General features: G+C 49.6%; 1 protein-coding gene across 1 annotated transcript; it reads left to right on the top strand.

The window, feature by feature from the left end:
* Positions 1-7,957: 7,957 nt before the first annotated feature.
* Positions 7,958-22,644, top strand: PAQR8 (progestin and adipoQ receptor family member 8). Its single transcript, XM_079298227.1, has 2 exons — positions 7,958-7,987; positions 17,862-22,644. Exon 2 carries the CDS (start codon positions 17,889-17,891, stop codon positions 18,945-18,947), a length of 1,059 nt encoding a protein of 352 aa, XP_079154353.1. The 5' UTR covers positions 7,958-7,987; positions 17,862-17,888; the 3' UTR covers positions 18,948-22,644.
* Positions 22,645-23,468: the final 824 nt, after the last annotated feature.

The following is a 23,468-nucleotide window of genomic DNA, read 5'->3' as shown; positions in this document are numbered from 1 at the left end:
AAACCAGTCCCCCTTGTCCTATGACTATCTGCTTGTGCAAAAACTCCCTTTCCCTCCTTTTTCCAAGCCTCCTTTAAGTCTCCTAAGAATCCAAAAGGTGCTGCTGCCTACAGAGAAACCTGCTGCTCCCCCTTAAAAAAAAAAAACAAAAAACATTGCAGTATCCCTTAAAAATCTTTATCTAAACTCTATTCAAAAATAGAAAAAGAATAAAAAGCATGACAAAACTATTTTCATCAGCAAGGCATACCGGGCACACAAACTTGGCCGCGTTTTCTGGATACTGTAGCTCCCAGCAGTTTTTCCAGGATTAATCCTGGGAATGAATATCCACCCCGAGATCTGCTGGGCTGTGCAAAAGCTGAGGCACAGAATTCCTGCTGCCTGATGTCTCCAGAGGGAGCAGCTGCGGTTGGAGTTTCGGAAGAGGAGCAGGAAACAACCTTTGCTCCCTTTCCCGTTTTCTGTTGGTGTGCCTGGGTCGGATCACTCGCTGGAAACTCCTGGAAACTCTGTAGCCAGGTTGGGATCTGTGCAGCGCAAGTTTGTCCTGCTCCTGAGAGGTTTATTTTTTTTTTTTTACATTGCTCTGTGTCAAAGTGAAAGTTCAGTTTCCTTTTTAGGCCTTTTAGCTCCTCTGGAATAATTTGATGGAGTATTCAGTTTGGCAGGTTGGCAGATATAAATGATCTTATGCTCTGTTGCTGTTTTCATCCTTTTCCCCTTTTTTTTTTATCCTTTTCCTTCCCTTTCCATTTTCATTTTCCTTTCTTTTCTCTTTCCTTTCCATTTTTCTTCCTTTTTTTTTTTTTTTTTTTTTTTTCTTTAATCTTCCAGGTTGCCCTGCTAGCACCAGAGATGTTCCCTGCAGCTGGAATACCCTCCCTGCTTCTATACACTCAGCAGGACCCAATTTCCCTCCAGTTGCTCCTCAAATCCACCCCTTCCCTCTGATTTGATGAACATTTCTTGTTTTCACGAGTGGAAAAAGCACAAAGAATGAACAGAGAAAACCTTTGGTGTGGAACTATTTGTGTGGCCCTGGCACTTCTATTTCTATTTCTATTTCTATTTCTATTTCTATTTCTATTTCTATTTCTATTTCTATTTCTATTTCTATTTCTATTTCTATTTCTATTTCTATTTCTATTTCTATTTCCATATATTTTTGTTTATATTTTGTATTTATGTTTATATACTTCTAGGGGTTTTGTTTGGTTTCTTAAAGTGGGCACATCATCCACTGAGGATCAAAACTGGCTGGAGGAATCCATGTAAGTCACCAAACGAAATATGATTTATCCCAAATAAATTTTCAGAACCCAATGCAAGATTTCATTTCTGAGATGCTTTTTCTCCCTCTGCATCAGGAAGAATATTAAATCCAGCAATGGACAGTCTGCGTGCTTCAGTGCAGATAAAATACGGGTGAGAAAAATAAAATATGGGTGGAAAACATAAAATATTATATATATAAAACCACAGAGCGGGTACCAGGGTGGGATTCAGGCACATCTATGCCAACTGCACAAGATCTCACCCACATTTGGGTGGCCAAAATAAATCCCAGCCCGCAGAGACTTTGTGGATTGCTGCGTTTTTCCTCCTGCCAGGAGCTCCTGGCCGCAAGGTAACAGGAGTTCGGGATAAAAATAGCGCTGTTGTTATTCATGACAACGCCCTATAGCAACTGCTGCGTGCCTGAATAATTCATGGGAAGCAGGGCAGGCCGAGGAGGGATGGAGAGAGGTGGAGACAGCTGGGAAGAAGGCAGGAGCCTTTTGGGACTCCCCAGGGTTGTGCCCAAGGTTGGGTTCACCTCCCTGCTGCATTCTGGAGGTTACAGGGTGAAAAGGCAGCACAAGCTCACAGGGACATTTAGCACTTCCTATCCATTGAAAAAAAACCAAAAAAACAAAAAAACCCAAAACAGGAATTAAGCACTTAGCACACAGAGAGCCAGGTCTGCAAGGCTTGCAGAGAAACAGAAGGACCAAGGGTGGGTGCAGGAGAAATTTCATGGGTGAATTTTGTATGAGGGGTTCTGGCTAGAGCACTTCAACAGCACCCAGTGTGGATTTTCCCATCCCCTCCTCACACCTCTGTGTGTCAGCATCCACCTGTACTTGGTTTCTGAGATCCTTCTGTGATCCTTCTAAGACTCTGGGATGTTGTGGGGTTTTGTTGTTGTTGCTATCATTTTTGTTGGTTTTTTTGTTGGGTTTTTTTTTTTCCTCTTAGTTCAACTAAATGTCAATTTTCAAGCAGCAGTTCAATTATCAAGTTGCCATCTATTTGCTTTCCTGTCTGCTGAGTAGCCTTGCCTCACCCCTGAAGGGCAGGGGGGAGGCTTGTGGCTCATTTACAGCTCCAAAAACAGGGGGAGAGTAGCCCAAATTCGATGGAGTGTCCCCTGATCATCAAGCAACACATTGGAGTGGAGGTTTCAAACCCATTTGTAATAAAATAGAAGGGTAACAACGTGGAATACGATGTTCAGAATGGAGAAGTCACTTTTTAGAACTGAAATTGTGTGGAGAAGAGAGACCACCTATGAGATGTTGTTATCAGGATAAATTTTACATTTTCCAAGGGATTAGAGGGATTTATATTTACTGAGCTCTCCTGAAGCTGCAGTTACAGGAGCTGAACCCTAACTAGGGTTTGAATTCACTCTCACAGACTGTTGTCCTGACTCTCATCACAAATAATTTAATGCTGAAGGAGCCCCTCTTAATCCCCTCTCCTGACCTTTTCCCTAACATAGGCTGGAGAATTTCACCCCATCACATCTTCACCCAGCTCAGGCATTTCTGACATTGTTTTCTTGAAGGATTTGCTATTCCCGTGCACTCTGGTAAATCTTTAAATTATTCTAGCTTGTTTTTTTTTCTTAGTTGTGAAGAATGAAAACATGGAAAACTACTATCAGGGTGTATAAATGGAATTTCTTTACTGAAAGGCACAGGGAGCTGCTGGTACCTCACCAGGAGAGCACAGCAAAGTGGGTAAGGAGTTAAAGCTCTGACCTTCAGTGTGTTTGGATGGGCTGGAACCACCTTCTTTCTTCCCAGAGTAGCAGCCCAGAGCATATGGATTTGTTTTTCTTCCCAGATGCCTCTAGCACAGCCCAACACAGTGATGGGAACACAAAATCTTGTTGTGGTCCAGCTCCTGATGCTGTGGGGATTCATCCTGTCTTCCTGCTGTGCAGGAGGACAACACAGCAATTAATAGAAAACCAAAACAAACCCACACAGGCTGTGCCTGCAGGCATAGGGAAAACTGAATTCCACATGAAACCAGAGGAGTGGCTGAATCAATAACAAAGCTCCAGAGTGGAGCAACCCAACCACATTTGCAGGGAAGTCCAAAGGGCCCAGGAACACAGCTGAGGTTTGGTGTTGCTATTTTGGTCTCCTCGTCTGTTCTCATGACTTTTGGCTGTTACTAAAGTGACAGCTGGTTCCTTTTCTTTTGGTTTTTTTTTTTTTTTTTTTTTTTTTTTTTTTTTTTTTTTTTTTTTTTTTTTCCCTATTCTCTCATTTTCTCCACCCTCAAGCCTGGAAATCACCCATCTGTATGCAAAACATCTCTGCCTCTTCCTGAGAATCCCTGGGAGCTGCTGTCAGCCCTGGGGTGGGATGCATTGATCACTTCAGCAAGTGATGTCCAACTTTACAGTCACAGAATCACAGAGTGATTTGGGCTAGATGGGACCTAAAAGAACACCTGGTTTCACCCTCTGCCATGGGCAGGGACACCTTCCACTACCCCAGGCTGCTCCAAGCCCCATCCAGCCTGGCCTTGGGCACTTCCAGGGAAGTGTACATCATCCTCATTATAAGGAATTTATTCCAAGTATCTTTTTCACCCATTCCCTGTGTCCTGTCCCTCCATCCCTTGTCCCCAGTCCCTCTCCAGCTCTCCTGGAGCCCCTTTAGGCTCTGCAAGGGGCTCTGAGCTCTCCCTGGATCCTTCTCCTCTCCAGGTGAGCACCCCCAGCTCTCCCAGCCTGGCTCCAGAGCAGAGGGACTCCAACCCTTGGAGCATCTCCATGGCATCCTCTGGACTTGCTCCAGCTGCTCCATGTCCCTCTGATGTTGGGGGTCCCAGATCTGGAGGCAGCTCTGCAGGTGGAGTCTCAACAAGATGAAGCAGAGGGGCAGAATCCCCCCTCCCCTGCTGCCCCAGGACTTGGGGGGTTCAGGGGTGGGTCATGTCCAGCTCTCATCCACCAGCACCCCCAAATCCTTCTCCCCAGGGCTGCTGTGGATTTATTCCCTGCCTTGATGGGAAGCTGGGAAGCTGCAGCACTCGGTGCAAGGCACATTAGTAACTCCCATCAGACTGTCACAATGGGCTGTCACTGCTGCAGGCAAACCACGAGGAGGCAGGGAAATCCCGACCCCAAATTGCTTCACAATACTTGTGCAGCACGTGGGGAGCAGCTGATGGTGCCAAAATTAACTGTATCAAGTGCTTCTTTCTAGTTGCAGAGGCTGAACTTGGTAACCCAGGGCTTTTATGAAGGTGTTTTATTTTTTTTTCTGAACTATTAGTAAAGAAAGCCTTAGTGTTCTAATGTGTTCTAAGTGTTCTAATTCTGCATCTGCAGAATTTTTATTTAAAACTTGCCAAATGGATGAGCATCAATTCTTGCCTAGTGAGAAGGAGTTCCATATGAGCACAGACAGTGCAAAAAAAAATTCTTTTACCCCACTACAATAACAGCAAGTCAATATTCTTTATTACAGGCAAATACAGGGAAAAGGTGACCCATGCTACTTTCTGGATTACATTTGGTGCTTGGAATATCTTAGTTGCCTTTGGTGCAAAGCTGCTGCATTGCTCCTCAGCAGCACAGTGTGGACATGGTGTGTGTGGGTGTTTCTTGGTGGAGAGAGACACTGATCCACAAAAGAAAATCCTTTTTATGAGTAATAACTCTAAGCACCTAAAAAAACCAGAACAACCTTTTGCAGGTTCATTCTGACCCAAACCATTCTATGATGCACATTTGGCTGGGGAATTAAGGCATTCAGGACATGTTTGAGGGCACAAAGCATGTTTGAATCCTATCAGATGACTGTAGAGGGTAGGGAGAGCCCAGCCTGGTACAGTCCAGTCTTTACTCTGGGACTAATCTCCTGAGCAAACACAACCACACCTGGGTTTTGACTTGGAGGGAGCTGGGTGATTCATTTCAGGGTTTAAAATGTCAGTGGCAGGGAGTAACAGGGACTGCAGCACAGCAAGGGAAGTTTGAGATGAACTACAGAGTGTGGCTTGGTACCACTCACCTGAGAGCCCATGACCAAAGAGCTCTTTGATCAAAAAGATCACTGTGCAGCATCCTTGGGGTGCAAAACAGGCTGTCAGCACCCACCCAGCAGAGCAGTTATCCCACACAGAGCTGCCCTTTGCCCTTCCATGGCTGCCCTGGAGTCAAACAAGGTAAAAACCTTTCACTGGAGTGAAATAAGTGCAGGTGGTCTGGAACATTGCAAAGTCCATGTTACAGCAGGGGTGTCCCCCCCACCATCCCTATCTGCCTGGCTTGTATTTCATGTCCCACCTCCTGTGTCTTCTATTGCCTATTCCCTGTGTCCTGTCCCTCCATCCCTTGTCCCCAGTCCCTCTCCAGCTCTCCTGCAGCTCTTTTAGGCTCTGCAAGGGGCTCTGAGCTCTCCCTGGAGCCTTTTCTCCAGGTGAACACTTCCAGCTCTCCCAGGCTCCAGAGTGGAGAGGCTCCAGCCCTTGGAGCATCTCCATGGTCACCTCTGCACTTTGTCCAGCTGCTCCATGTCCCTCTGATTTGGGGGTCCCAAATCTGGAGGCAGCTCTGCAGGTGGAGTCTCAACAAGATGAAGCAGAGGGGCAGAATCCCCTCCCAGTTTAAGGAATGAGGAAGATGATGGTGCAGTATCATGGGGTCTTTCGGGAGATGTCTCAGAGGGAGAGAAAATGAATCCAAGATGTCACTGAGGGGGTTGGTAGCTGCCAGCTGTATCTCATCCATATCCCTGAGTGCAATGACAGGGAAAAATTGAGGTTCCTTCCCATCTTTTTCACCCTGGACGTTTTCCCTGCTCACTTTGGGGGCACTGCCTCACCCACATGCTGTGAGATTTGTGCTGGGATGTGCTGAACCTTCACCCAGGCTGCAGAGATCTTATCAGAGTCACAAAGTCACATTCCTGGGCTGCCTCTCTGTGGATCCTCTCCCTTCAGAACAAGCAGTGTTTCTGTTTTCCTCACAAACCCATCTGTTTTTCTCATAAACCCATCAAGAAACAGCGGTTCTGACAAAACTGGAGCAGCAAAACCTGCATGAAGCAGCTGAGGCAGAGCCTGGAGAGGGCAAAAACTCTGAACTCATAAATTAACCTGCTCCTGGGGTCACGGTGACTCTACAGCTGATCCCACCACTGTGGCTTTGGCACAGCTCCATCCAGGATGCATCAGCCTCTCCCAGACATTTCCCAGGCATAGCTCAGAGCCCAGAGGCTGCTCCTGAAAGGTATTTGGGTGAAAATATCCATTTTCTGGAGCCAAAGATTTTGGTGCTGGCAGCTGGCACAAGGCCATACTGCCTTTAGCCTTGGAAATCTTGTGGAAAACCATCTGCTCCTCCACATTTGCATGTCCCCAGCACCAAAATCAGGGTGCTGATTTTCAGGGTGCCCCACTCTGTGGAAGTCATCTGGTGCAGCCTCCTTGCTCATTTAGGGCCACACAGAGCAGGTTGCCTAGGTTCATGTCCAAATGGATTTTAAGTATCCCAAAGGATGGAGGTATCTCTTGCTGGGCAACCTGTTCTTGGCCACCCTCACCATTTTCTGGCGTTCAGAGGAATCTCCTGAGCTTCAGTGGGTGCCCATAATCCCCAGTCCTATGATTTGTATTTTAAAGGTAGAATCTCCATCTTTGAGAGTGATCTCCAGGGCTGAGCCAGGTGACTTCCAGAGGTCCCTCCCTATCCTCAAACACCTTGCAGTGACTTGTAAATCCTATGAGGGAGCTGGAAAGGGGCTCAGCTGGAGAAAAGGAGGCTCAGGGGGACCCTTGTGGCTCTGCACAACTCCCTGACAGGAGGGGACAGCCGGGGGGACAGGATCTGCTCCAGGGAACAGGGACAGGAGGAGAGGAACAGCCAGGGGAGGTTCAGGATGGACATGAGGAGGAATTTCTCCATGGAAAGGGTGGTTGGGCATTGGCAGGGTCTGCCCAGGGAGGTTTGGAGTGCCCATCCCTGGAGGTGCCCAAGGAATGACTGGATGTGGCACTCAGAGCTCTGGGCTGGGACCTGCCACAGGTTGGACTCTGTGATCCTGGAGGTCTCTCCCAACCTGAAGGATGCTGTGACTGTGACTTTACAGCGCTGCTCTCCCAGATGTGTCACACTCTGCACCCACAGCGGGGTGACGGCACCTGGGGGTGCTGCGGGTTTGAGCCAGGCTGGGTTAGGCTGGGCTAGGCTGGGCTGGGCTGGGCTGGGTTAGGCTGGGCTGGGCTGGGCTGGGCTGGGTTAGGCTGGGTTGGGTTAGGCAGGGTTAGGCTGAGCTGGGCTGGGTTGGATTGGTTGGGTTGGGTTAGACTGGGCCGGGTTGGGTTGGGTTAGGCTGGGTTAGGCTGGGCCGGGTTGGGCCGGGCTGGGCTGGGTTGCGTTAGGTTGGGTTAGGCTGAGCTGGGCTGGCTTGGGTTGGGCCGGTCTGGGTTAGGCTGGGCCGGGTTGGGTTGGGTTAGGCTGGGCCGGGTTGGGTTGGGTTAGGTTAGGCTAGGCTGGGTTGGGCCGGGCTGGGTTAGGCCGGGCCGGGCTGGGCTCGGCCCGCGGGGCCTCCCCGGGGCGGGGCGGGGCGCGCATGCGCGGGGCGGCCGCGGGGGCTCCCGGAGGCGCCGGGATCGGCGGCGGCAGCGGGACCGGGCAGGGAGCGGGGACACGGAGGGACAGCGAGGGACAGCGAGGGGACACCGAGAGCGGTGAGTGCGGCACGGGAGAGCGGGCGCTGGGTGCGGGAGGTGAGTGCAGACATGGGGAGATGCAGAGCTGGCGCTGAGTGCGGGTGCTGAGTTCGGTCGGTCCCATCCCCATCCCCATCCCCGAACTCCCCTCCTCTCCACCGGCACACCCCGCCCAGGGTCCCGGCGCGCTGCCGCTGCGGGTACCGCCGCTCCCGCATCCCCGGCGCGCCGGGAGCATCCTTCCTGCGGGACGGGCGGGATGCGGGATGGCTGCGGGGCTGCTCGGTGTGCGGGATCTTTCCTGCTGCGGGATCTTTCCCTCCGTGCCGCGCACTGCTGTGGCTCATCCAGCCGGGCTTGGTGCAGTGTTCAGGTGGGTGCTGGGGAAGAGCGTAAGGAAGGGAGGGATGAGCAGGGAAAACACGCATTTTGCTTTAAATGCCCCCGTTACCGGTGTCTCAAGGGCTTCCTGAAGGAGAGAGGTGGGCATGGCTCTCCTCGGTGTTTGTTTGAAATGGCTGTGGGCGGATGTTCCTTGAATGACTTTGACACCCGGGGAGCTCTGGAGGCCAGGGGAAGGAGATGCATAGTTCAGCCGTGAGCTGGGACAAGAACCAGCTCCCAGTGTTTGCCTTGGACACGAGCTGGGGCGCGTCCCCAAAGGTTGTTCCCTGCTGATCTTCTCCAGGATCCTCCGGGGTCGTGTCCCCCCTATATCCCATCTGGCTGAAAACAACACAAACATCTTTTTTTTTTTTTTTTTTTTTTCGTGGCGGGGAGCGGTAAATATTTTGGACAATCTTAGAGTGTTCTGGTTTTCTTGAACACAAATGTATAGACAGATAAGTTCAGGTAAACATTTAACAGTTGTTTATTTAGTGTCAAACTCAATTCCTCTCTGGCACAAGCAGGATTGGGTATGGAGCATCCCAGTAGCTCTGCCTAGGTGGCTTTCACTGGGGCACACAGGTTTTTACTGGGATGCAGAGGTGCATTTAGTGCAGGATGCTGCGGGATTGTGGCTTCAGAGCTGGGGAATGATTCACATGTTACTACCTGGAGGATTTTTGGGTGGGATGAGGCTTGGAGCAGCCTGGTATGGTGGAAGGGTATGACAGGAATGAGATGAGCTTGAAGGTCCTTTCCAACCCAAAACATTTTAGGATTCTAGGATGGCTTGCTGCAGATTAGGATGAGGAGGAATGTAATGTTACCCTGGGAGCAGTTGTTGAAAAACAGCAAAGTTACAGCAAGGTAATGAAAAAGGATGAATCCAGCAGGTTTGAAATCTGGTTTTTTCCCTCTGCCAGGGTGGCGGGGGGGGACAGGCAGCCATGAATTCTGAATCCTAGCAGCAGACTGTGCTCCTGCCTTGGGGTGCTGTGGTGATACATGCTGCAAACAATTCCTAGAAACCCACTCAGAGCTCATCAGGCCAAACCACACAGCTGCACATTTCCTTCCATGCAGCAAGGTGTGGGTTAACAGCCCTGCACCCTGCAGGATTTTCTGTTTCCTGGGCATTAATTGCTGTTATTTGTTTACGCTGAAGCTGCAGCCTGTGGCTGAGCAGAGAGCTGTGTCCCTGTGGATGCAGGGAGGGATGGCCATGCCAGCAAGGCTGGGGACAAGGGAGGTGCCACCACCGGGTCACATGTGTGAGCTTGCAGCTACTTGCACGTCTTGAGTCAAGCACCAGCTTAATTTTTTATCTGCCAGTTGACAGGGTAACCCTTGCTCATGGGGTCAGAGCAGTGGCCCTTTAATTGTGCAAACAATTAATCATTAGTAAATTCCAGAAGAAGAAATACCCAGGGAGGCTGCTGAAGGCTGGAGCCATACCTTATAAGCTCCATCCTTCACAGAATGATGGAACAGTTTGGGTTGGAAGGGATGATCCAGTTCCAACTCCCTGCCATGGACAGGGACACCTTCTACTAGACTCATGTAACCTGGCCTTGAACACTTCCAGGTAGTAAAGGGAAGCTTGGTCCCAGCTCCTTCCCACCCTCCCAGCCCCACCAAATCCTTGGGATTGGGTAGAGTTCTAAACAAGTGAATGCAGCACAGCCTGCATCCCTTTTGTGGAGGGAATCTTCCATCTGGCTCTTCCTTGCAGCTTTGTAGTCCCTAGAAAGGGCATCACTTCTGTCACTGCAAACCTAGAACGTGGCTGGGAGAGGCCATGGGGTTAACTGGCATGAGGTCCTGGATGGGGACAAAGACTTTCAGTGCAGGGGAGAGGAGAGCTTGCAGCTCCACGGGGTTGGCACAGGGCTGCAGTCTCTCCCTGGCAGTGCCTCCTCTCTGCTTGCAGCAGCCTCAGTGCTCTGCATGATTTATATACATTTTTTTCGAGTGACAAAAGCTCTAGAATCCACAGCCTTAAAAAAAAAAAACAAAAAAACCCCCTATGTTTTTGTGCAAGAGGCTTTTGTGGATGACAGCAAAACTGGGCAGCCTCAGGCCAGAGGTTCTTTTGGGGATGATTTGAACCCACAAAGAGCACATGGCCAGTTTGGTTTGGTTGCTCTCCTGCAGGGTTGTCCCATCAGCAGATGGATCTGAGTACAGAGGGATTGGGTGGCTTGTTGAGGTTTCCCTGTCCTAGCAGGAGTTCCCAGTTCTAAGTCTGCACTGAAGGAAGATTAGTGCTGAAGGAAATTTAGGATGTGAAAGTGGGATGCTGCTGTGACAAATCCACTCCTTTTTTAAGTCAGTTCAGGGGAAAACCCCCAGAAACTTTGCTGGCACAATTGCAGTTTCTGGAAATGGTCAGTCCCAGTCCCTCAGTGATCCCTGCATGGCTGAATACAAGCAGGGACTAGTGAGGGTGGCAGAACCAAAACCATGCCCAGGAGTGTGCTGACACTTCAGCAGCCTGATGGTTATAGTTTGGGACTGTGTCCTGGTCTGGTTTGATTCCTGGTGTACTCATCCAGGGATTTCACAGACACCTGAAATCCAGCCCCAAAGCACTGGGTGCTGTGTTGGTTGTGTGTGGGAACAGAAAGTGGTGAGTGGATCAGGAAAGCACAAACAGCAAAGGATTAGTCAGATCAGGAAGAAAAGCTGCAGAATATTATCTCTCCCTTGAGCAAATTTTGATACAGAGGGAGTGGATTTGCCAGAGGAGGGAATTCTCAGCCAGGGTCTGTGAGCAGGATTAGTGAATATTAACTGGTGCTGCAGGTGTAATTTCAGGAATTATTGACTGTGTTAGCAGCAGCATCACCAAGCTCTAACCTGGGTTAGGCATGAGGAAACTGCAGCTGTGCTATCACAGCAAGCCAGAGCTGTGCCATTCCCTAACATGGTGTGGGAGATAGCACAGCCCAGGGGTTGTTCCTGCTGACAGTTTGTGTGTGGCCACTGTCTTGAGGGGTGCAGCAGCACAGGAATGACCAAACCAGTCCAGCTGATGTCTGAGAACCTGGTAGATTTTTGGTGAAAATCTACCCCTACTTTGCACATGATGCTTGGACTCTCACAATAAAACCACCAGCCTCATCCAACCTTTGGTTTCCAAACTTTGGGGTTCTATTCCCTTGCTTTGCTCCCCCAAACACCACAGAGCCTCAGGGGTGCCCCCTTTGTTGGGATGCTTTGCTCAGGGATGTGGCACTTGCTTTGTTTTGCTCTGTGCCCTCCCAGCACAGCATTCCCTGTGCTGGCTCCACTGCTCTCATCCCCTGGCTCCATCCCAAAGCTCAGGCAATGCTGGGCCCATGTCAAGAGGCACTTGCTGCTCAGCATGGCTGAGCTGGCTGCTGGCCCAGCTCTCCTCCAGGCCAGGAATTGCAGGGGAGCTGACACTGCCATGGCTTCCCTGGGGGATCCTGCCACCTCCCCCTGGCTGTCATGGCTCGTCTCCCAGCATCACGGGACGTTGCTTTCCTGAGGGATATGAGCTTGGACAAACCCTGCCTGGGCTGCTCTGTGTGTGTGTGTATAGAGAAGGGGAGAATTTGAGCCATCTTCTTTTATTGGAAGTTTTCCACCTTTATTTTGACCATTTTTCCTAATAGAACATGTTGTTTGAAGTTGTGCCCTTCAGTAAATCACTGCCATCACCTTTTACCTTCCAGAGCATCCCAACCTGTGCAGGTCCCTGTTGGAGAAATAACAGGAACTGGGCTGATGTAAATCTAACAGGGTACTTAAGCGCCTTGAGGGAAATAAAATCTTCTGTGCAATGCACTGTTAAGTAGTCCCAGCACTGCCCAGTGCATTAGGAGCACCATACCCTCATTTCATAGATGGAGAAGTGTAAGCCCAGTTTACAGAAGCCTCAAGCACCTGGCCCCTCTTTGGTTGTGGGGATTTGCACTTTGATGCTGGGGTGTAGATAAGTCCTTCACACTCTGCTGCCTGCCCTGGCAGGGCTATTCCCTGGCACAAACCATCAAATCATGGAATCACAGAGTGGTTTGGGTTGGGGGGACATTAAAGCTTATCCAGTTCAATCCTCCTGCCACGGGCAGGGACACCTTCCACTGTCCCAGGCTGCTCCAAGCTCTGTCCAGCCTGGCCTTGGACTCTTCCAGGGATCCAGGGGCAGCCACAGCTTCTCTGGGCAACCTGTGCCAGTTGTAAATCCCATGTAAATCCCAGTAACTCCCTGCAGTCAGGATCTGAGCTCTGGGTGTTCCTGCTGCACTCTGGAGGAATGATGGAACCTCAATCTGTGGCAGGAGAAGGAAGCAGGTAATATCAAGACTGCACAGGAATTGCTGCTTGAGCCAGTCCATGGTCTCTTATTTTCTCAGCTCTGGAGGGACCTTTCCAAAACACAGGGCAGAATGGAATGGAGGAGCTGGCACTGTGCTCCCAGGATGGTCTTTCACAGTTTTCTCCAGCCCTTCCGAATGGTTTAATTACAGGAGGAGATGTTTGTGCTCAGGGAGGACCAGCCTTCAGCCAACAGGGTTTGGGATGGGGCTTATCCAGTGCCTCTGAGCTGGGTGCAGCCTCTCCCAGAGCTGAACTGCTCCCTGCCATCCTGGTGCAGTAGAAGCTGTGACACCAAAGTTAACCCCATGCAGGAAAGAGTCACAATAAAACCTCTTTCAAAATAACCTGGAGTCCCCCCAGGGACTTTTGCTCAACTGCCAGAAGAGAGGAATTGAGGCATTCATCACCTGCAGCTCTCCAAACTGGTATTTTGGCCACTGCTGTTATTTTCATGCTTTCCACAACCACCACTTCTTTTTTTTTTTTTTTTTTCTGTTTAAAATGCCATGCATTTATTAAAGACTTCCCCAAAGCTGAGTACCCCCAGTTCTCCCTGCTTTGTTTACCAGGAACTACTGCCTTTTTGGAAGCCTGTGTAAACTTCTGATGCCTGAATACCAGTCTGCAAGCAAATCTATCACATTGATCCAGCCTCAGTCCCAGACAGTGAACTCGGGGGCCAGACCGGTGGGAAAATCGACTGTACACTGTAGGAAATTTTCTCATTCAAACCCTTCCATCAGACTGTGACCAAAAAGCAAAAGAGCTGGGAAAAAGCTCAGGTTTCCAATTACCCTCTCTCAAAAGGGAGAGAAAAATTGGAACAGGATCGTTGTCCTCCTGTGCCGGCAGTTTTTATTGTGGATGTAATGATCCAGCCTGGCCATCATCCACGCCCTCCTTCTCGCCTTGCAGCTCTCTCCCTGAACAAACGATACTTGGTTGCTGTTAATTGGGAGCAGCCAAAATAACTGAATCCCCCGGAGATGGGGGTGAGGATGGAATCTCAACGAGACACCCCGTGGATGAATGTGGCTTTCAGCTGCTCCTACGCCTCCGTGAAGGGAAAAGAATAGGGGCTCTGTGAAAGTGAAACAGCCAGTGCTGACCTTGGGTTTCTGGGTCGGTGTATTTTTGTGGGTTTTTTTTTTTTTTTTCTTTTTTTTCTCTCTCTTTTCTAACGTTAATTACTCGTCACTTTGTCCCATCACATGATCGCTGGAAACTGCCAAATTGTTCTTACTCGCTCGTATCACAAGGTTTGAAATAAGCAGGTTTCTGATTCAGTGCTGTTCAGCACAGTATCAGATGTGTTTCTTGTGATTTTGGGCTATTATTTTGAAAATCTCTGCCCCTCTCAGCCTGTTTAAAAGTGGCATTTTCCAGCTCTGAAAGCCTGCCTGGAATAATCCGTGTGTCAGGGAGATGTGCAGTGCCCAGGCTCTCTGAGGTGATGCTCACTGCATGCACTGAGCTCTGGGGATGAGAGACTGTGGCAAAATCCTGGCATGAGCAGGAGCGGTGCAAGCCGGAGCCAGGCTGTGCCTGGGACAGAAGCTGCCTGTGTCTCACACCCCTGTCAGCATGCAAAGCAGGCAGCCCATGGACTGCATTCCCATGCATTCCTATTCCCAGGCTCCATTGCCTCCCTTCCATGTGTTGCCTTTGCTCAGTTTTCAGCAGGTTTCCCTGCAGGAGGTGAGCACTGACTCTGTTCTCTGCAGGTCTGTGCCCTCTTGGAGCTGGTTTTCAGTTCCTGTTGTGCTTGGCTTCACTCTGTGTTCTCAAAGATGTAAGAAACTTCAGCATGTCCTTCTTTTGCCTCACCATCATGATAATTGAATCACAAAATCCCAGAATGGTCTGGGTTGGAAAGATCATTTTATTCCAACTCCTCTGCCATGGGCAGGAAAAAAATTCTTCCCTGTGAGGGTGGTGAGGCCATGGCACAAGTTGCCCAGAGAAGCTTTGGTTGCTCCATCTCTGGAAGTGTCCATGGCTGGACAGGGCTTGGAACAGCCTGGCATAGTGGAAGGTGTTCCTGCCCATGGCAGGAGGTTGGATTGAGATGATCTTTAACATCCCTTCCATCCCAAACCACTGCACAATTCCATTATTTATGAATGAGCTCCATTAGCTACAAGAAGCCAGAATAGACTGGCTGTACACTGGAACAGGGCAGAGTGAAAATTTGACTCACCTCCCTAAATTTTGGCATATAACTCCAGAGGGATACACAACCTGCTGAAGGAAATGCATTTCCCATCATGGATCAGGACCCTGCAGACCCTTAGGAGGGAAACAAAGTCTTTATGAGTGTGCATAACATTAACTCTCCAGCAAGTGTGCTCTCTTCAGCATTACATATCTGTGAAATTAAAACAGCATTTCCAGGGACCATTTTGCCTTCTAAGGCAGCTCCATCAAACACAGCAGACAAAGTGCCCTGTGGCAAACAGGAGAAAAAAACCTCAAGCCTTGAGAGGTGCTAAGGGAGAAAACATAAGCAGTGTAGGGCAGGAAGAATATTCTGGAAAATGAAACCTAATTATGCCAGCTCCCTTCTGCTAGAATACAGAAGCAATATGAAAATATTTTGTCTGTTATCAGATGCACTGAGTTTCTACAGGAAGTGAGACTTGCTACCTACTTGAGAGTCTGCTCTGACTTTGCCCTTTGTATTGTCTCACCCTGGGACTGCCAGGTCCCACCTCCCTGCTTCCAGAAAACTCTCTTATGGTGTTTAACATTGTTCTGTTCTCTGTATCACAGCCTAGCAGGGGTCTCCCATCACAGAATCACAGGCTGGTTTGGGTTGGAAGGGATTTTAAAGCTCCTCTGGTTCCAGCCCTCTGCCATGGGTAGGGATGCCTTCACTAGAGCAGGTGCCCACACAAACTATTGGTGTCTCACCTCTGGACACAGCTGGTATTACATTTCCACACTCAGGCAAAATACTTATTTCTGTTTCCTTTTTTTTTTTTTTTTTTTTTTTTTTGCTACCTCCATTCCCTGCAGCTTCAGTTGTATGCATTCTGCTCATGCAAACCTGTGTGTGCAGGAATAACCAAAGTCCTGCACAATCTAGTGGGGCCCCATCAGCACCAATTTTAGTTTAACATGGGCATTTGTGATGAATTCTCCTCTGTTTTGTATGACACAAACAACAGCAGGGAAGAGAGCTTGTTGAGAAACGGGGTATTGGGAATTAATTCAATGCCAGGAGTTGTTCTCCACACATTAGGATCCTGCTATGCCCTGAATCTGAGTCTTGCCAGCCAGAGCTTAGCAAGTCTGGAGGTTACCAAGGAGCAGAGCAGGCAGAGGAGTGCCCAGCATTGGGTTTGGCTGCCCTGAGTATCCAGGGATTTCTCTGGCAGTCCCTCAGCATTGGCTCCATGGATGCTCCCAAACTGTACCCAAACTGCTGCCAGCTTGGGTGTGAAGCCTCTAATTTCTTCAGTCTCTCTCAGTCCTGATGCTTCTTGCTTGTGGAGGGATGAGGGCTGCAGGTTTGGGACTGTGGATTTCTCCACTTCTCTCTCTGCCATACTCACTGCAGTAACCCATGGGCAAGTTGTGTGACAGGGAAGCTTCAGTTTCTTTGCAGCCTCCATGGTCTGGTTGGGATGCTCTTAACTCACATGTGGACAGGTTGGTTATCCCTTAGATGAGTTTTTTACACCCCAGTTTTGTCCCTGAGCATTTTGTTCTGGGGTAAGGGATGAAAAATCACCTTCATAAATCATCAGATGCTTTCTTGCCAACTAACTGCTTCCTGCAGCCCCGTGTTGGCAGCTCGTGGCTCCTGAACATGCTCCAAGCTGAGTGCCTGAGGAAGTGGGGAGGAAGGGCAGGCTTGTGATGTTACTGTGCCTTGTGATGTTACTGTGCCCATCTAATGCAGGCTGACCTGGCTCTGCCATCCTCCTCTGTGCTGAATTTAGGTCAGGGAACACATACCCCTGGGAATCTGGTACTCCCTCAGACCCTACTCTAACTCCTCAGGAGATGTGGTACCCTAAAACTTGACAATATTCATAGAATCCTGGAATGGTTTGGGTTAGAAGGAACCTGAAAGATCATCTTGACCCAACACCCTGCCATGGGCAGGGACACCTTTCACTATCCCAGGTTGCTCCAAGTTCCATCCAGCCTGGCTTTGAACACTTCCAGGGATCCAGGGGCAGCCACAGCTTTTCTGAGCAACCTGTGTCAAGGACTTTCCACTCTCACAGGGAAGAATTCCTTCCCAATATCCCATCCATCCCTGCCCTCTGGCAGTGGGAAGCCATTCCCTGTGTCCTGTCCTTTGTCCTGGTTTGAAGGACAGGTATCTGCCAATAAAGGCAGAAGCATCTCCCTCCAAATTATTATCATTTTGAAATTAAGGAGCTCTCAGGCAAAGATTAGGAATTAGGAATAACAGTTCTTTACTAGGAAAATTAAAATAGAAATACAGTATTACAAAGAACAATCCCAAGCCCTGCCAGAGTCAGAATCCAAGCTGGCACAGTCAGTCAGTCAGGGTGGTGGCACAGTCCCATTCCATGGTGCTGCATCCTCCTGCAGTGGCAGATGTGGTTCAGCTGGAGCAGTGCTCCTGGAGAAGGTGCAGTTTCCTCTGAAGGTCCAGGGATGATGTGGAAAGGTCCAGTTTTCCTCTGGAATCCAGTGGAAAGAAAAATAACTTGGTGTCCAAAATTTCAGTTTTTCTCTGGGTAGGAAAGGCTTGGCTCCTGCCCTGGCTGGAGCATCTCCCAGTGGGATGATGGAATTTTATCAGTCATGCACTGGGACTCACTGGCCTTGAACAGGAGATATCTCCTGGAGGGAGGATGGGCTGTGGGAAGATAAAGATGATTGCCCAGCTGGTTTAAAGATGTCCCATTAGCAGAGAATATGTGCCAGGAGATCAGGGGCACTGTCCCACCTGGCTCCAACAGAAGGGGACAGAATACACATTTCTGGCCTAACACACCTTCCAGACCCTTGTCCCAAGTGCCTCTCCAGCTCTCTTGGAGCCCCTTTGTGTACTGGTAGGTGCTCTAAGGATCAGCATCTTGATGATGCCGTCTTTAATCCCACTGGGAATGGCAGCACGCTCTTCTCCCCATCGCACCACCATTAACATTCCCCCTTCTCCCCTCCCTGCAGGTCAGACATTGTTCCCTGGTGGTGGCTGAAGGATGACAGCCATCCTGGAGCGGCTCAGCACGCTGTCCCTCAGCGGGCAGCAGCTCAGCCGGCTGCCCCGGCTGCTGGAGGACGGCTTGCCCAAGATGCCGTGCACGGTGAAGGAGTGCGAGGTGCCGCAGCTCTTCCGCGAGCCCTACATCCACAGCGGCTACCGCCCCACCGGCCAGCACTGGCGCTACTACTTCCTCAGCCTCTTCCAGAAGCACAACGAGGTGGTCAACGTGTGGACTCATCTCCTGGCGGCGCTGGCCGTGCTGCTGAGGTTCAAGACGTTCGTGGAGGCCGAGCAGTTGCCCGTGGACGCGTGGTCAATGCCGTTGCTGATCTTTGTCCTCTCCTCTGTCACCTACCTGACCTGCAGCCTCTTGGCCCACCTGCTGCAGTCCAAGTCGGAGCTGTACCACTACACCTTCTACTTCGTGGACTATGTTGGAGTCAGCATCTACCAGTATGGCAGCGCCCTGGCTCATTTCTACTACAGCTCTGACCAAGCCTGGTACGACAAGTTCTGGCTTTTCTTCCTGCCGGCAGCGGCTTTCTGCGGCTGGCTGTCCTGTGCCGGCTGCTGCTACGCCAAATACCGCTACCGACGGCCTTACCCCATCATGAGGAAGATGTGCCAGGTGATCCCAGCAGGGCTGGCTTTCATCCTGGATATCAGCCCCGTGGCTCACCGGGTGGTTGTGTGTCATCTGGGGGGCTGTGAGGAAGATGCTGCTTGGTACCACACGTACCAGATACTGTTTTTCCTTATCAGTGCTTATTTCTTTTCCTGCCCCGTCCCTGAGAAATACTTCCCTGGCTCCTGCGATATTGTTGGTCACGCCCACCAGATCTTCCACACTTTCCTGGCCATCTGCACCCTGTCACAGCTGGAGGCCATTCTTTTGGATTACAAGAACAGGCAGGAGATTTTTCTGAAGAGACATGGGCCTTTCACCGTTTACCTCTCCTGCATCTCTTTTTTTGGTTTGGTGGCCTGTAGTGCCATCACAGCTTACATGCTGCGACGCAGGATCAAGGCCAGCCTGGCTAAAAAGGACTCCTGAGAGTCACAGATGTGACAGGCATGACACCACCAGAGAAAGTCAAGAGAAGGGGGCATAACATACTAGAGACATGACTGTCTTACTTGCCTAACACACCGTGACTAACCAGGACCCTGGATTCAGATGGAGGGCTGACACTTCATGCTGGATGCATTTTCACAGCAGGGATTGCCTTTTGCCATCCAGGGGGGGACATGGAGTGTTTTAAGCCAGAACAAGTCACTGAACCAAGGATGCTGGAATAGGCAGAGGTTCCTTGATCATTCTGGTAGAGCTGTGGGTGAGACCTTGCTGAAGGTCAGGGTGGGCAGCCTGGAGGCTGTGGGACTGTAGAAGGGTGTGCCAGGGCTCACAACACCACCAGGACCACAGCTGGATGTGATGACCTCTCTGGGTTTTGCCATATCTGTGTGAGAACTGTTCCTATCAAAGGCAGTAGGAAGGTTTTGGGAAGTCTGTGTTTCTAGGGTTTGGATGTGAGGGCATGTGTGGCACCGTGGCTGCTAGAATCCTTTCACTGTTCCAGCCAGGTTCTCTCTGCACTCCCCTTATCAAGTGTGTCAATGCCAGGTCACTTAGATGGCTTTGGAAAAACATCTTTGGAGAGCCAGGCTTAACCTGGGGTCCTCTGGCACAAACTGGGTCTGTGTCATCTGTCTGGGGAGTCTGACCAACATGTAGCAATGTCCATGAAACATGGAATAACTTGGATGTGTTCAGTTTTATACAGGAAAGGCTCTGCTCCTCCAACACCACTATTGTGGCCATGGCCAAAAGGGTGTGAAGGTGGAGGAGTCTTTATTCCCTTCTTAATGGTGCTTTGTGTCCCTGGTGAGCATTGGGGAAAATTGACCTTGAAGCTTCAGGGTTGCTGTTCTATGACCATTGGGGTTGTGTCTCTGGCATGTTTTTATCAGTATTAGGTGAAGGTGGAATAGCAAAAGGCAGGAGTAAAGTGACAACATTAGGGTTGTGCATAACTTCTGGATGGGTTTGTCCTTGGGACTTGGTGATTCTTGTGTGGAGTAACAAAGGCAGTGGTCAGGGTCACTTAATGTCCATGGGTCACTCCTGTCCAAGGTAACAAAGACTGGATTACCATGTCCCCCACTAGAAGAATCTATTCTGTGCTTGCCTTGGGGGAATACTGAATATGAAGCCATCAAGGAGGTTTAAATCCTTGCTGAAACCAAGGAATCCCTGGGATCTATCCCAGCCACGGATTTGTCTCACTGAACCCAAGGGCAGGCAAATGAATTGTGATTGCTGGTTCTGAGCAGGCAGAGTGTAGGGTTGGGGATATGGTTGATGAGGACAAGCACTGGTTTCTACACTTCATCTGTGTTTTAGCTCTTGAGGTGTGTGTTTGTTCATGTTCCATGTGTGTGCATGGGATTTGTTATCTAGAAAGGCTTTGCCTTGGGATTTTATATCTGCAGAGCCTCCTAGTTGGGTTAAGATTAACCTGAAGGAAACAGTGCTGTCCTGATGGAGGAGCAAGGTGGGCCAGACAACAGATTTGTTAATAGGTGGTGGAAAACGGACCTGAAAATAGGTACTTTGCTGGTCATGTGTTTAGTAGGTAAATTTGTAACTCATGGCCCTACAGAAAATTAAATAGAAAGGGAGAGGGAAGTAAGTTTGGAGTATAGGAAAAGAAATCATAGGAAGGCCTTCAGGAGGTCATCAGGTCCACCCTTTCTCATCAGTCCTGGCCTCATCTTAGAAATTAATTACTTAATTTTGTAGGGTGTTTTTGATGGTACAGCTGGTTCAGCCACGCTGACCTAGCAGAAAATCTGCCTCAGGGGAGATGCCAAGCAGGGGTGATCCCACTTGCACCTCATTGAACCTCTTCCCATGCACAGAAGCGAGCCAGTGCTGGGAGAGGGACCATTGGGAAACCAATCCTACTGAAAAAATGTCAGTAATTTTCAGCTGGTTTAACTCAGAGCCAGCTGACTTGGACAATGCAGCTGCTGGCAGGGAGGGGCTGAAGTGGAGGCCAGCAGCATTTCCTCCTTGCATGGCAGCTGGCTGCTCAACTCACTCATCTGCACTGATGGACTGCTCCCTCTGTGGCCTCTGGCCTTGTTTGTGGGTCTCCTCCCAGTTTGAGAAGAGGCTTCCAGTGGGAGCAGCTTTTTCTCACAGCCTGATTTGCCTTGGTTTTGTGGTAGGTGAGGCAGAACAAGGCACTGGGTGTGGAACTGGCTGGATGGCAGAAACAGAGGTAAATCAGCCTGGTCCAGAGCTCATTTCTGGCATAAAATGGAGAAGGATTGGGCATGGCTGATAATAGCACACCTGCTCTGCTGCTGCCTGGAGTTACACTGGTACCAAAGGAAGGGGTCACCCAGGTGTCCCCTCCTCTGAGGGTTTGAAAACAGATGACATGCCCTGCCCTTGTCAAAGGAGGGTGAGTATGGTAATTCCATCTCATTCAGGGAGAGGAGCCCACATGGCTCTTCCAAGGTACTTTTGATCATATCTTCTCCTCCCTGGCTGAGCAGAAGTGACACTTCTCTGGAGCAGTGGTGTGACAGTGGAGGTGTTTTTGCTCACTCCCACATCTCCCCTCAGGTGAAGCTGCTCCCATCTCCACCTGGCCTTCACTCCCACCTGGAGCCGACCTCCTGGTTAGGATGATGGGTGGAGTGAGTGGGAATCTGAAAAACAGATCTGTGCTGCTGTGAGGATGTGCCTTTGTGTCACAAGGGGCTCACCAACACTGGAGCTTCCTTCATCCCTGTCTCCATCCTCTTCCTCCAACCTGCTTCTTTCTTTCCTTCATTCCCAGCCTTCATCCTTGTGCCTTATGCACCTGGCTGCCTTCCTGGGCAGACTCCACATGCTGCAGTCTGCTGGATCTCAGCTGGGAAGTGGCTGTGGAAGCTTTGCCAGTGATCCAGAGGACACCAGGGCTGGATCTGGAAAAAGCCAAAGTGCTGCTGTGATAAATGCTCAGCTTGCCTGAGCCCCCAGGACCTTCTCCTTGGGCTCACTGCTTGGAGCAGGTCTCCTCCATAAGGAAGCACACCTGGGAAGGATAGACCAGTAGCCAGGCTTGGTGAAGAGCTGACCACCAAAGGCTGAGCACACCTGAGATCCCAAAGGGACTGAGGCCACAATCCTCTCCCTCAGGAATCTCTGGTCCTGAGGTAGTATTCCTTCAGATCTTGCAAACCAGGACAGCTCCTGAGAATTCATCCCAATGTGCCTTGTGCTATTCCTTTTGGGGATTAATCCTGAAGGGATCTGAGGATCAAGAGCAGCCTCTTTGCTGTCTGCTGGTCCATGGTTGCTCTTCACAGCCAATTCTCACTGACAGGATTTGCTCACTGTACAGAGCAGGAGGAGAGGATGGAGACAGGTGCCTTTAATTTGTATTTATGCCTAATTTGTGTAACGAGGCAAGGACGGGTTCCTCATGTGCCTTGCAATTTACATCTTTTACTGACAAGATTATTTTTAAGCGTCGTTTGTTACTAAACAGAAGTACAAAAGAATTTGGTTTTTTTTTTTCCTTTGGGAAACAGGGAAGGATATGTGTGTTCCTTATTAACCATCCCCTTCCCAACTCCCATCTGCTGACTTTGTATTGTTGAAAACATTGACAATATTTTAAGCTTTGTACTGTACTGATCTTTATTTGAAAACTTTAGTGGAAAAAAAAAAAATCTGTGAAAGCAAACCAGTTGGTGTGGTGTGAAATTCTCAAATGCACAGCTACAGAAGGTTATGAGTCATTAAAAAGAAAAGGGCATAATAATTACAGTGAGGGTATATTAGAGTGATATTAATTACAATAATAAACAATAAAGTGTGGTTTTATCTGTGCATCTCTAAGCACTTTCAAGGTTTCACGGTACCTATTGGGTTTCACTCCCATTCCATAAGAGAAGTGCAGAACAGCTGCCTTGACACTGATTAGAGAAGTTTTAGTTCATCGTCCACAATCACAGCAGGGTTGAGATTGGAAAAGATCCCTGGGGCCACTTGCTGCAACCCTCAGCTCAAGCAGGTCCACCAGAGCTGGTTGCCCAGGTCCATATCCAGATGGATGTTGAATATCTCCAAGGATGGCAACTCCATCATCTCTCTGGGCAACCTGTGCTCAGCCATCCTCACGGTAAAAAAGCATTTCCTGGTGCTCAGAGGAGCCTCCTGTGTTCCAGTGTGTGCCTGTGGCCTCTGGTCCTGCCCCTGGGACTTGGCACCCCTTCCACGTTGCACCCTCCCTTCAGGGATTTCTACACACACCTATAAAATCCTTTAAATATTCCCTGACCTGATCCTCTTCCACCACGGTACATACTCCTTGCTCCAGCCCTTCCCCCTGGTTTTAGGGGACCAGGGATTTCTGAAGGCTGGTCTTGCTGATAAGCACTGAGGTGAAGAAAACTTTTCCATGTTCTCTGTAGCCAGCTGCCACATCTTACTGAGGAATGGGCCCACAACATTTCCCCTATTCTCCCTTTTGTCACCTTACAGAAACCCTTCTGCTTGCCTTTGGCATTC

This window comes from Erithacus rubecula (genome assembly GCF_903797595.1).
Source record: "Erithacus rubecula genome assembly, chromosome: 2".
Lineage (NCBI taxonomy): Eukaryota > Metazoa > Chordata > Aves > Passeriformes > Muscicapidae > Erithacus > Erithacus rubecula.
Note: the sequence above shows the minus strand (reverse complement) of the source record. Positions and strands in the feature narration are given on the sequence as shown.

Coding starts and splice junctions, on each gene's coding strand:
- PAQR8 (XM_079298227.1), top strand. CDS start 17,889: ATGACAGCCATCCTGGAGCGGCTCAGCACGCTGTCCCTCAGCGGGCAG.